This window comes from Lucilia sericata, unplaced genomic scaffold (genome assembly GCF_015586225.1).
Source record: "Lucilia sericata isolate MDLA Ls3-8-SP2 unplaced genomic scaffold, ASM1558622v1 Contig000054F_arrow, whole genome shotgun sequence".
Taxonomy (NCBI): Eukaryota; Metazoa; Arthropoda; class Insecta; order Diptera; family Calliphoridae; genus Lucilia; species Lucilia sericata.
Window position 1 is genome coordinate 169,577 of NW_023994090.1, and position 12,989 is coordinate 182,565.

General features: G+C 30.9%; 1 protein-coding gene across 1 annotated transcript in view; it reads right to left on the reverse strand.

Moving 5' to 3' along the window:
- The window catches only part of LOC119616049 (synaptosomal-associated protein 25-like), a gene marked incomplete at its 3' end in the record, with an annotated part of 277,795 nt that overhangs the window by 142,184 nt on the left and 122,622 nt on the right, over positions 1–12,989 (reverse strand). The window contains exon 3 of the mRNA XM_037972195.1: positions 11,228–11,269. Coding sequence (XP_037828123.1) covers positions 11,228–11,269 — 42 coding nt within the window. The remainder of the gene's footprint in view (positions 1–11,227; positions 11,270–12,989) is intronic.

Below are 12,989 nucleotides of genomic sequence, written 5' to 3' on the forward strand. Positions count from 1 at the left end.
AGAACTCGCTCGCGATTCGAGTAAAAACGAGTTAATCGCGAGTTTTATAATTTTGTAAATGGAATAAATTTAAATTTATAAGGCATAATCAATCTATATATATAAAAATGAAAGTGTGTTTGTATGTATGTATGTATGTTTGTTTGTTTGTGATTTATAGACTGCTAAACGGCTGAACCGATTTTCCTGAAATTTTCACAGTTTCTTCCTGTATGTCTGGAAGGAACTATAGGCTACTTTTTATGTTGAAATTTCATGTGGGCGACGTGCCACGCCCATATTAAGAAAATATTAAATTAGTATATCTGAGATAATATAATAGTTAGAGTCTTCAAATTTTGTCGGAGCAACTTTAGTATCAATATAATTATTTAAGACCAAAAGTGGGCGGATTAGCATTAGGGGACGTGGCACCTCCCATATAAATTAAATACAAGAATTCGTTTATCTTGGAAACTATTACAGTTAGAATATGAAAAATTTGCACGAGTAACTTTAATATCCATGCAAACATTTTGGGAAATAAATTGGCGGACTACCCATGAGGGGAGCAGTACCTCCCATATTAATAAAATACAAAAATTGGTTTATCTGGGAAACTAATAGAACTAAATTCTTCAAATTTTGCACTAAGAACTTAAATATTCATCTGAACATATTTTAGAAAAAAGAGCGGAAATTCGTCATGGGGAGCTTGGAGCCCCCATATAAATTAAATAGGTTAATTATTATATCTGAGAAACTATTAGAGCTAGAATCTATATATATAAAAATGAAAGTGTGTATGTATGTATGTATGTATGTATGTATGTATGTATGTATGTATGTATGTATGTATGTATGTATGTATGTATGTATGTATGTATGTATGTATGTATGTATGTATGTATGTATGTATGTATGTATGTATGTATGTATGTATGTATGTATGTATGTATGTATGTATGTATGTATGTATGTATGTATGTATGTATGTATGTATGTATGTATGTATGTATGTATGTATGTATGTATGTATGTTTGTATGTATGTATGTATGTATGTATGTATGTATGTATGTATGTATGTATGTATGTATGTATGTATGTATGTATGTATGTATGTATGTATGTATGTATGTATGTATGTATGTATGTATGTATGTATGTATGTATGTATGAATGTATGTATGTATGTATGTATGTATGTATGTATGTATGTATGTATGTATGTATGTATGTATGTATGTATGTATGTATGTATGTATGTATGTATGTATGTATGTATGTATGTATGTATGTATGTATGTATGTATGTATGTATGTATGTATGTATGTATGTTTGTTTGTATGTATGTATGTATGTACATGCTAAACGGCTGGACCAATTTTCCTGAAATTTTCACAGTTTCTTCCTGTATTTCTGGAAGGAACTATAGGCTACTTTTTATGTTGAAACTAGCTAAAACCCGGCGTGCTTTGCTACTCCTGTCGATATAAAATAAAAAATTTTCAAAATATATTGACATGCATTTTTTGTTTATAAAAATTTTATTAATATTTGTTTGTCACTATCCAAAAACATAAAGTAATAAGACAAAGAAAGTTCGATATTTAAAGTATTTTATTAATTAATGATATTTATGTTCATATATTATTTCTTAATAATTATTTCTTACAAGGAGGATTTTATTTCATTGATGCGCCAGGAGGAACCGGAGAAACCTTTCTCATCTCATTAATTTTAGCTAAAGTTCGATCGGAAAAGAATATTGCCTTAGCCATTGCGTTATCAGGTATTGCAGCAACACTTTTAGATTATGCACTCAAATTACCGTTGAAAACACAATTTTCTGAAGATTATACATGTAATGTTAAGAAAAATTCTTCAATGGGTAAAATCCTGCAAACATATAAAATAATAGTGTGGAATAAATGCACCATGGCCCACAAAAAATCCTTAGAAGCGCTTGATCGCACTTTAAAGGACATGAGAAGTAATTCTAATTTATTTGGAGGTGCATTAATTCTTTTAGCGGGTGATTTTCGCCAGACACTTCCTGTGATACCTGGTTCAACGTTAAAATTAACAACAAAACAATTGCTGGATTTAGGAAATGGAAAAATGACAATTGAGCCAACCACAAATTGTGTAAAGTTTCCCTCTAACTTTTGTAGGATCACACAATCAAAGAAAGAGTTAATATATTGTGTTTTTCCAAATCTTCAACGTAATTTCAAAAGTAGGCAGTGGTTATGTGAGCGTGCTTTACTGGCACCCAAAAACATTGACGTTAATTGTATCAATAATATTATTTTGAATAGAATCGATGGTAATTTAAAAACATATAAATCCATCGATACTGTTACAAATAATGATGATGTCGTCAATGTATCCCCACGAATTGAAGTTGAAAATTGGCGTTCCAATTATTTTATTGCGAAATATTGATCCACCACGTCTTTGTAATGGTACTCGATTAACAGTTAAAAAATTAATGAACAACTTAATCGAAGCAACGATTACAACTGGCCAATATAAAGGAACGGATGTCTTACTACCTCGGATCTCAATGACAACAATCGGAAATGCCATTCGACTTTAAACGGTTGCAATTTCCTACACGTTTGGCATTCGCGATGACAATAAACAAATTTCAGGGTTTCGAAAATCCATGCTTCTCACATGGTCAGCTTTATGTTGCATGCTCGCGAGTTGAGAAACCATCAGATTTGTATATCTACGCGCCTGAGGGGAAAACGAAAAATATTGTATATCCCAAGGCTTTAGAATAGGAAATAATTATTAAGAAAAATTTTAATTGTAACTATTAAGTCAATTATATTTTCGTAATTTTGTAATATTTTGTAAATTTATGCTAATGAATAGGAATAAGAAATAATTATTAAGAAATAATATATGTACATAAATATCATTAATTAATAAAATACTTTAAATATCAAACTTTCTTTGTCTTATTACTTTATGGTTTTGGATAGTGACAAACAAATATTAATAAAATTTTTATAAACAAAAAATGTATATGAATATATTTTGAAATTTTTTTATTTTATATCGACAGGAGTAGCAAAGCACGCCGGGTTTTAGCTAGTTTATATATAAATATGACATAACCAAATAAGTTTCCCATTAAAATTATGTACGCTAATACATATGTACTAGGGATGCCAATCGGGACTGGTTTTTAGAAATCCCGGGATTCGGGATTTTTAAATAAATCCCGGAATCCCGATATCGGGATCCCGGGATTTTCGGGATTTCTAAATCCCGAAAAATATAAAAAATATTCAAAAAATCTTAATAATTTACCGACAAAAATAAAACGTTTTATTTCATATTGAAATATGAATACTCTTAGTAGGTGTTTACTTTCCAATAAGCATTTTGTGAAAAGAAAAACAAATTAATTCAAAGTACATACTTAGAATAAAAATCTTTCCATCCCAGGCACTGAATAGTAGAATAAAAACCTAAAATAATACCCATGATATCCAAATTTACAATGGTTTCCAAATAATATTTAAATAGTATGTGTAATGGGGATCCATACGAGGCTACATAGAGCACCTGTACTGCACCTATATCTCCTCCACCTTATATTACGTGTTCACTAACCAAGGGAATTATCTTCTCGCCATCTTATTGACAGGTTGACTTCCATTATAGATATTCTATAGTATCAATGCCTATTTATTGCCCTTTTTATACCCTTAGTAGGGATTGTATATTGGGTTTCTCCGGAGTAGTGCTTTTGTTTTATACTGTCCTAAAATACGCTGATGAAATTTGAAATGATCGGGCTTTTGATCCGAGCTCCCATACAAAACACAGCTTTAAAAAAGAATTAGTGTCCACAATTCGCTTAAAAAGAGAACTGTCGCAATGAAATTCAGCATAAAACATTTTATGTAACCGTAAATTCGTCCTCCAAATTTTATGAGGATCGACTCATATGATGGCGTCCTTCCCCCAAGCATATTTCAGAAAAATAGTTTTTTAACAATAAAGTGCTAGAATATATCGGAGGCGAGGTATACATTTATTATGAAAACTAAATTACATTTTACTCTCATAACTGGTGTATGGGGTTATATGGTCGGCCTCGCCCGCCTATAAATTCGTACTTGTTATTTTTATATATCCGATAGTATCTATGCCTATTTAGTATAGCAATGAAATTTGATATTAGTAAATCCCTGACGAGCCAAAACCTCTCTACCAAATTTTATGTGGGTCGGTTCATAATTGACCCTACCCCCATATAAGGTCCCGTTAAAAAAATGACTTTAACGCTTATTACTGGCTTAAAAATAGCGATGAAATTCTATACACATATGTTTCATGCGAGTCAAAATCTCTCTACCAAGTTTTATGTGGTTCGGTCCATAATTGACCCTACCCCTACATAAGGTCCCATCCAGATAAATACTTTAACGCTCATTACTGGCTTACAAGTACGAGTGTAGAGATGAAATTTGAGATAAGTAAGTTTCTTACTCGCCAAAAGCTAAGAAACTTTTATAGGAACGTAAATCTTCCTACCGGAAAGTGTATGAACCAAAATTGGTCTAAAAAAATTATGAAAAATTTTATAAAAACGGTCAATGATTCACCCTACCTCTCATATAAGATCCTATCAGTAAATTTGATGAGTAATATCACCCTGATGTTTATAGAAAAGCATTCCTTTTACGGCATACGGTTTGATGGTGGGTATATTAGATTCGGCATAGCCGAATATAGCACTCTTACTTTTTTTTTGATATTTTAGCTTGTAAGTTAGTAGAGTCATCTTAGGTCCAAAAACTATTAAAATTCTCTTATTTAGTACTTTATAATGTATAAAATAGCGGAAAAATACTTAAAAATTCGGGATTTTAAAATCCCGAAATTTCCCGGGATTTCATTTTTTAAAATCCCGGTTTTCGGTACTTTCAAATCCCGAAAATACCGGGATTTTCGGGAATCGGGAATTCCCGTTTGGCATCCCTAATATGTACGTACATTATTTGCTGCAAAGTAGTAGACACTTCGTACACACATACATACATACATACATACATACATACATACATACATACATACATATATACATACATACATACATACATACATACATACATACATACATACATACATACATACATACATACATACATACATACATACATACATACATACATACATACATACATACATACATACATACATACATACATACATACATACATACATACATACATACATACATACATACATACATACATACATACATACATACATACATACATACATACATACATACATACATACATACATACATACATACATACATACATACATACATACATACATACATACATACATACATACATACATACATACATACATACATACATACATACATCATTCAACACGTGTTTGATTCACAATCGATAATCTAACTGCCTGATTCACAATATCGAAACAACATTTTCTTTCTTATAAATATATTGAAAACAAAATTTTAAATTTATTTGTTGTTTTCAATATATTTGTAAGAAAGAAAATGTTCTTTCGCATTTAGAGAAACCGGCAGTAATAAATAAAAAAAAAATTTAAAGATCACTTGCATGCAGAGATACAAGCCGAGACGGCTCACATCGGCGGCGGCTGGCCGCCGGTAATATCTTGCAAGCCGCGCCGCCGCCGACTTCTTTCGGCTCAAAAGCTAAATAATTACACCAAAAATAATTACAAAAAATTGGTTTATCTGGGAAACTAATAGAACTAAATTCTTCAAATTTTGCACTAAGAACTTAAATATTCATCTGAACATATTTTAGAAAAAAGAGCGGACTTTCGTCATGGGGAGCTTGGAGCCCCCACATAAATTTAATAGGAAAATTATTATATCTGAGAAACTATTAGAGCTAGATCTATATCTATACATGTATATAAAAATGAAAGTGTGTATGTATGTATGTATGTATGTATGTATGTATGTATGTATGTATGTATGTATGTATGTATGTATGTATGTATGTATGTATGTATGTATGTATGTATGTATGTATGTATGTATGTATGTATGTATGTATGTATGTATGTATGTATGTATGTATGTATGTATGTATGTATGTATGTATGTATGTATGTATGTATGTATGTATGTATGTATGTATGTATGTATGTATGTATGTATGTATGTATGTATGTATGTATGTATGTATGTATGTATGTATGTATGTATGTATGTATGTATGTATGTATGTATGTATGTATGTATGTATGTATGTATGTATGTATGTATGTATGTATGTATGTATGTATGTATGTATGTATGTATGTATGTATGTATGTATGTATGTATGTATGTATGTATGTATGTATGTATGTATGTATGTATGTATGTATGTATGTTTGTTTGTTTGTGCTTTATAGACTGCTAAACGGCTGAACCGATTTTCCTGAAATTTTCACAGTTTCTTCCTGTATGTCTGGAAGGAACTATAGGCTACTTTTTATGTTGAAATTTCATGTGGGCGACGTGCCACGCCCATATTAAGAAAATATTATATTAGTATATCTGAGATAATATAATAGTTAGAGTCTTCAAATTTTGTGGGAGCAACTTTAGTATCTATATAATTATTTAAGACAAAAAGTGGGCGGATTAGCATTAGGGGGCGTGGCACCTCCCATATAAATTAAATACTCTTCGTTTATCTTGGAAACTATTACAGTTAGAATATGAAAAATTTGCACGAGTAACTTTAATATCCATGTAAACATTTTGGGAAATAAATTGGCGGACTACCCATGAGGGGAGCAGTACCTCCCATATTAATAAAATACAAAAATTGGTTTATCTGGGAAACTAATAGAACTAAATTCTTCAAATTTTGCACTAAGAACTTAAATATTCATCTGAACATATTTTAGAAAAAAGAGCGGACTTTCGTCATGGGGAGCTTAGAGCTCCCACATAAATTTAATAGGAAAATTATTATATCTGAGAAACTAGAATCTATATATATATATATATATAAAAATGAAAGTGTGTTTGTATGTATGTATGTATGTATGTATGTATGTATGTATGTATGTATGTATGTATGTATGTATGTATGTATGTATGTATGTATGTATGTATGTATGTATGTATGTATGTATGTATGTATGTATGTATGTATGTATGTATGTATGTATGTATGTATGTATGTATGTATGTATGTATGTATGTATGTATGTATGTATGTATGTATGTATGTATGTATGTATGTATGTATGTATGTATGTATGTATGTATGTATGTATGTATGTATGTATGTATGTATGTATGTATGTATGTATGTATGTATGTATGTATGTATGTATGTATGTATGTATGTTTGTATGTTTGTTTGTTTGTGCTTTATAGACTGCTAAACGGCTGGACCAATTTTCCTGAAATTTTCACAGTTTCTTCCTGTATTTCTGGAAGGAACTATAGGCTACTTCTTATGTTGAAACTAGCTAAAACCCGGCGTGCTTTGCTACTCCTGTCGATATAAAATAATAAATTTTCAAAATATATTGATATGCATTTTTTGTTTATAAAAATTTTATTAATATTTGTTTTTCACTATCCAAAAACCTAAAGTAATAAGACAAAGAAAGTTCGATATTTAAAGTATTTTTTTAATTAATGATATTTATGTACATATATTATTTCTTAATAATTATTTCTTACAAGGAGGATTTTATTTCACTGATGCGCCAGGAGGAACCGGAGAAACCTTTCTCATCTAGTTAATTTTAGCTAAAGTTCGATCGCAAAAGAATATTGCCTTAGCCATTGCGTCATCAGGTATTGCAGCAACACTTTTAGATTATGCACTCAAATTACCGTTGAAAACACAATTTTCTGAAGATTATACATGTAATGTTAAGAAAAATTCTTCAATGGGTAAAATCCTGCAAACATATAAAATAATAGTGTGGAATAAATGCACCATGGCCCACAAAAAATCCTTAGAAGCGCTTGATCACACTTTAAAGGACATGAGAAGTAATTCTAATTTATTTGGAGGTGCATTAATTCTTTTAGCGGGTGATTTTCGCCAGACACTTCCTGTGATACCTGGTTCAACACCGGCTGCTGAACTCAATGCTTGCCTAAAATCATCATATCTCTGGCAACATGTTCACACGTTAAAATTAACAACAAAACAATTGCTGGATTTAGGAAATGGAAAAATGACAATTGAGCCAACCACAAATTGTGTAAAGTTTCCCTCTAACTTTTGTAGGATCACACAATCAAAGAAAGAGTTAATATATTGTGTTTTTCCAAATCTTCAACGTAATTTCAAAAATAGGCAGTGGTTATGTGAGCGTGCTTTACTGGCACCCAAAAACATTGACGTTAATTGTATCAATAATATTATTTTGAATAGAATCGATGGTAATTTAAAAACATATAAATCCATCGATACTGTTACAAATAATGATGATGTCATCAATGTATCCCCACGAATTGAAGTTGAAAATTGGCGTTCCAATTATTTTATTGCGAAATATTGATCCACAATTTCAGGGTCAATCCCTGCAAGTGTGTGGAATAAATCTCGAAAATCCATGCTTCTCACATGGTCAGCTTTATGTTGCATGCTCGCGAGTTGAGAAACCTTCAGATTTGTATATCTACGCGCCTGAGGGGAAAACGAAAAATATTGTATATCCCAAGGCTTTAGAATAGGAAATAATTATTAAGAAAAATTTTAATTGTAAATATTAAGTCAATCATATTTTCGTAATTTTGTAATATTTTGTAAATTTATGCTAATGAATAGGAATAAGAAATAATTATTAAGAAATAATATATGTACATAAATATCATTAATTAATAAAATACTTTAAATATCAAACTTTCTTTGTCTTATTACTTTATGGTTTTGGATAGTGACAAACAAATATTAATAAAATTTTTATAAACAAAAAATGTATATGAATATATTTTGAAAATTTTTTATTTTATATCGACAGGAGTAGCAAAGCACGCCGGGTTTTAGCTAGTATTTATATGTAAATTGATTATGCCTTAAAAATTTAAATTTATTCCATTTACAAAATTATAAAACTCGCGATTAACTCGTTTTGACTCGAATCGCGAGCGAGTTCTATTTTACGCTCTTTAAATTTTCAACTCTTATCGCGAGTTTAAAAATTAAACTCGCGAGTCGAATAGATTTATTCGCCGGAAAATGAATTATTTAAATCGCTCGAATTAAACTCGCTCGCGAGCGAATTGAATTCGATCGCTATCTGTACCCTGATTAACAATTAACGTACATATGTCACTTTTATGCCTGTTTATGTACAACAAATTTATTTAAAATAATACACATTTATTATATTTTGTTTCGTTATGTAATTTTCCATGAAAAATAAATAAAATCCAATATTTTATGCATATTATTTGAATTTAAACATACAAAATGTGTTGTTAAATAATACGAATTTTTCGGTACTACGAAAGGGCCTGATGACACTATATAATTCGTACTAGTGGACATCCACTGTATGCAGGCCTGTCAATTCCATAATTTTCTTCTTCAAAAAAAGGAAAATTATAACTTTTTCAGAATGAAACCACTTCACGTTTTCAACGTGGAATTGACAATAGTTTAAAGTTATTATTTTTTCAGTCGATTTATTTACAATTTATAATTCCACTTTCGATCGGAATGGAATTCTGTGATGGGCCTGAATGAAAATTCCACTTGAGAATTCTTGCTCTAAAAGTTTTCAGATATACGATTTTTTGTATTTGATTCATATAGGGATACCCTACAACAATTGCAATTTTACCAATTTTTCCAAACGTTAGTATGGATTTTAATGCTACCCGTACAAAATTTTAAGATTCTAGCTCTAATAGTTTCTCTGATATACGAATTTTGTATTACATTGATAGGAGGTGTCAAGTCTCCTATTGAAAGTCCGCCCATTTTTCTCTGTCTGTAACTGTTTTTAATATACAAGAATTTTTTAATCTATTTTTCAAACCAGTTGTAATTCAGGTCTGAGTTGGGGAACAACTCAAAAACGTCATCGTTTTTATCCCTTAAGGACGTTCATGCTTGTGGTTGTTGCCGAGCTTTCGACAGAATTACTTCTCACCCCCGCACTAATTTTATGCACTACTTCGTATAACCGTTTCTAAGTTATGCGTTGTCTTCATTAAACGCGTGCTTTCGTTTTACCTCAGAGTGAGATTATGTTTTTAACTGGTGGAGACCATACAATACTCACGATATAACCTGGTGGAGACCATTTAAACTCAAATATATACTGGTGCAGACCATTAAAACTTTAAAACTTATTTCTGGTTGAGACCAATAATACTTTTGATTAAATTAAGTTCGGTGCTCCAACTTCCTATATGAAGGTATAGGTCGTTTGGTGGGGTTTCTCCGGACAAACGTGTGATAACCTGGCAATATGAGAATGTTTGTATTTAATTTATATGGGAGGTTCTTAACCTCCTGCACATTTTCGGCCTACAAGACGTGAAAGCTCTTCATGCTAAATTTTAAGATTATAGCTCTAATAGTTTGCCAGATAAACAAATTTTTCTATTTAATTCATATGGGGTGTACCACGCCTCCTATTGATAGTCCGCCTATTTTTGTATCATAAATACTCATATTGACACTTAAGTGGTTCCGACAAAATTTAACAACTCTAACTCTTATATTTTCTCAGATATAATAATTAAAATTTTCTTTATATGGGAGGTACCGCTCCTATTTCTAGTCCGTTAATTTTTCCCCCAAATGCTCATATGGATTTCAAAGTTGTAGCAAAAATTATCCAAAGAAGTTCAGATAGCTATTCCTTCCATGTTTCCAGAAAAAAATTTGTTAAATTGTTTAAATTTTTTTTTAATTTTTTATTAAATATTTTTTTATTTTTCAAATACTCCTATTTTTATACCACCATCAAAAAATATGGGGGGTATATATGACTTTATGGCGACCGTGTGAATACCCTAAATATGTATAAATTCCAGTTATGAATTTTTTCTATGAAACTTCATTTTATTTTCATAATTTGTGGACTTTTAATATCGTTCCCTTTTTATAAAATTTACTAAAAGTATAAATACATATGTATTAATCAACCCTTAAAACATGTTCAATTTATGACAATCGGACAGTGCATTTATCAACAAAAATTCAATATCATTATTTAATCTTACCTCTTCACATAGCGCCAACATACGACGTGTACTTTCCAATGACTGAAAGCAAATAAAAAAAACATTTTAAATTATATATAAATTCGATAAAAATATTGGGAGTATTTTAAAATAAGTCTAAATAAATTAAAGACGGTTCCAATAAAATTAAAAATATTAAATATTTAAAAATTCTGTTTAAATTTAAAAAAAAATATAATAAAATATTTCTTAAATGTATTCTGCAATTCGTTAGATATTCATTTTGTGCAAAATAACATGAGAGTAAGTATATTTGCACAGGTTCTGGTATGAATTATTGTTAAGAATGTCAAAGTTCTTGAAGTAAAATTTGAAGATTCTAGCTCTAACAGTTTCTCTGATATACGAATTTTTCTATTAAATTCATATGGGGGCTTCAAGCCTCCCAGATGAAAGTCCGCTCTTTTTCCTCCAAAATTTTCAGATGAATGTTAAAGTTCTTCGCGCAAAATTTGAAGAATTTAGTTCTATTAGTTTCCCAGATAAACATGTTTTTGTATTAATTAATATGGGAGGTGCCACGCCCCTAACGCTAGTTCGCCCACATTTTGTCCTAAATAATCATATTGACACTAAAGTGGCTCACAAAATTTGGGAACATTAACTGTTATATCATCTCAAATATATGGATTTAGTATTTTCTTAAGTAGCCTATAGCCTCTTACAGACATACAGGAATACGCTGTGAAAATTTCAAGAAAATCGGTTCAGCCGGTTAGTAGTCTATAAAGTTCAAACATACAAACAAACACACATTCATTTTTATACCCACCATCAAAAAAGATGGGGGTTATATTGTTTTCGTCATTCCGTTTGTAACACGTTGAAATATTCGTCTAAGACCCATAAAAGTATATATATTCTGGGTCCTTATTAGATTCTATGACGACCTAGCCATGTCCGACTGTCTGTTTGTCTGTTGAAAAATTGAAAATGTTCAATATCGGTCCTCGATTTCGCCTAGCCCCCACATAAGTCCCCCCTCAGAAAATTACTTTATCGCTCATAACTGGCTAAAAGAAGCATCAATGACGGTGAAATTCGGCACAAACATGTTCCATCGGAACTTTAATCTCTTTGTAAAATTTTATAAGGATAGGCCAATAGTTGACCCTACCGCCCATATAAAGTACTCTGCAGAAAATGACTTTAACGCTCATAACTGTCTAAAAAACATCTATAGCGTTGAAATTCGACAGGAACATATTTTATAGAAACTTAGGTTAGGTTAGGTTGATAGGAGGATATATACTACATCAAATCCGAAGAAATACACCTAGGCCACTATCGGGCCTGTTGTGCGCTCCTTATCATGAAAAAAGGAACTGAATTTTTTTTAAAGAAACTTAAATCTCTTAGTAAAATTTTTTAAGAATCGGTCTATAATTGACCCTACCCCTCATATAAGGGCCCTTTCAGAAAATGACAACTCAAAAATGCGAGTACATCGGTAAAATTCTACATAAACAGGTTTTGTGCTAGCCAGCTCTCTATCAAATTTTAAAAGGATCGGTCCTTAACTGACCCTATCCCCTATATAAAATCCTTTCTACAAAATTTTATGAGGATCTGTCTTTAATTGACCCTTCCCCCTATAAGATCCCCTCCGAAAATGACTAACGCTCATTACTGACACAAAAATGCGATTACAGCAGTGAAATTATACATAAACAAGTTTCGTGCTAGCCAAAAACTCTTTATCAAATTTTATGGGGATCGGTCTATAATTGATCCCACCCTC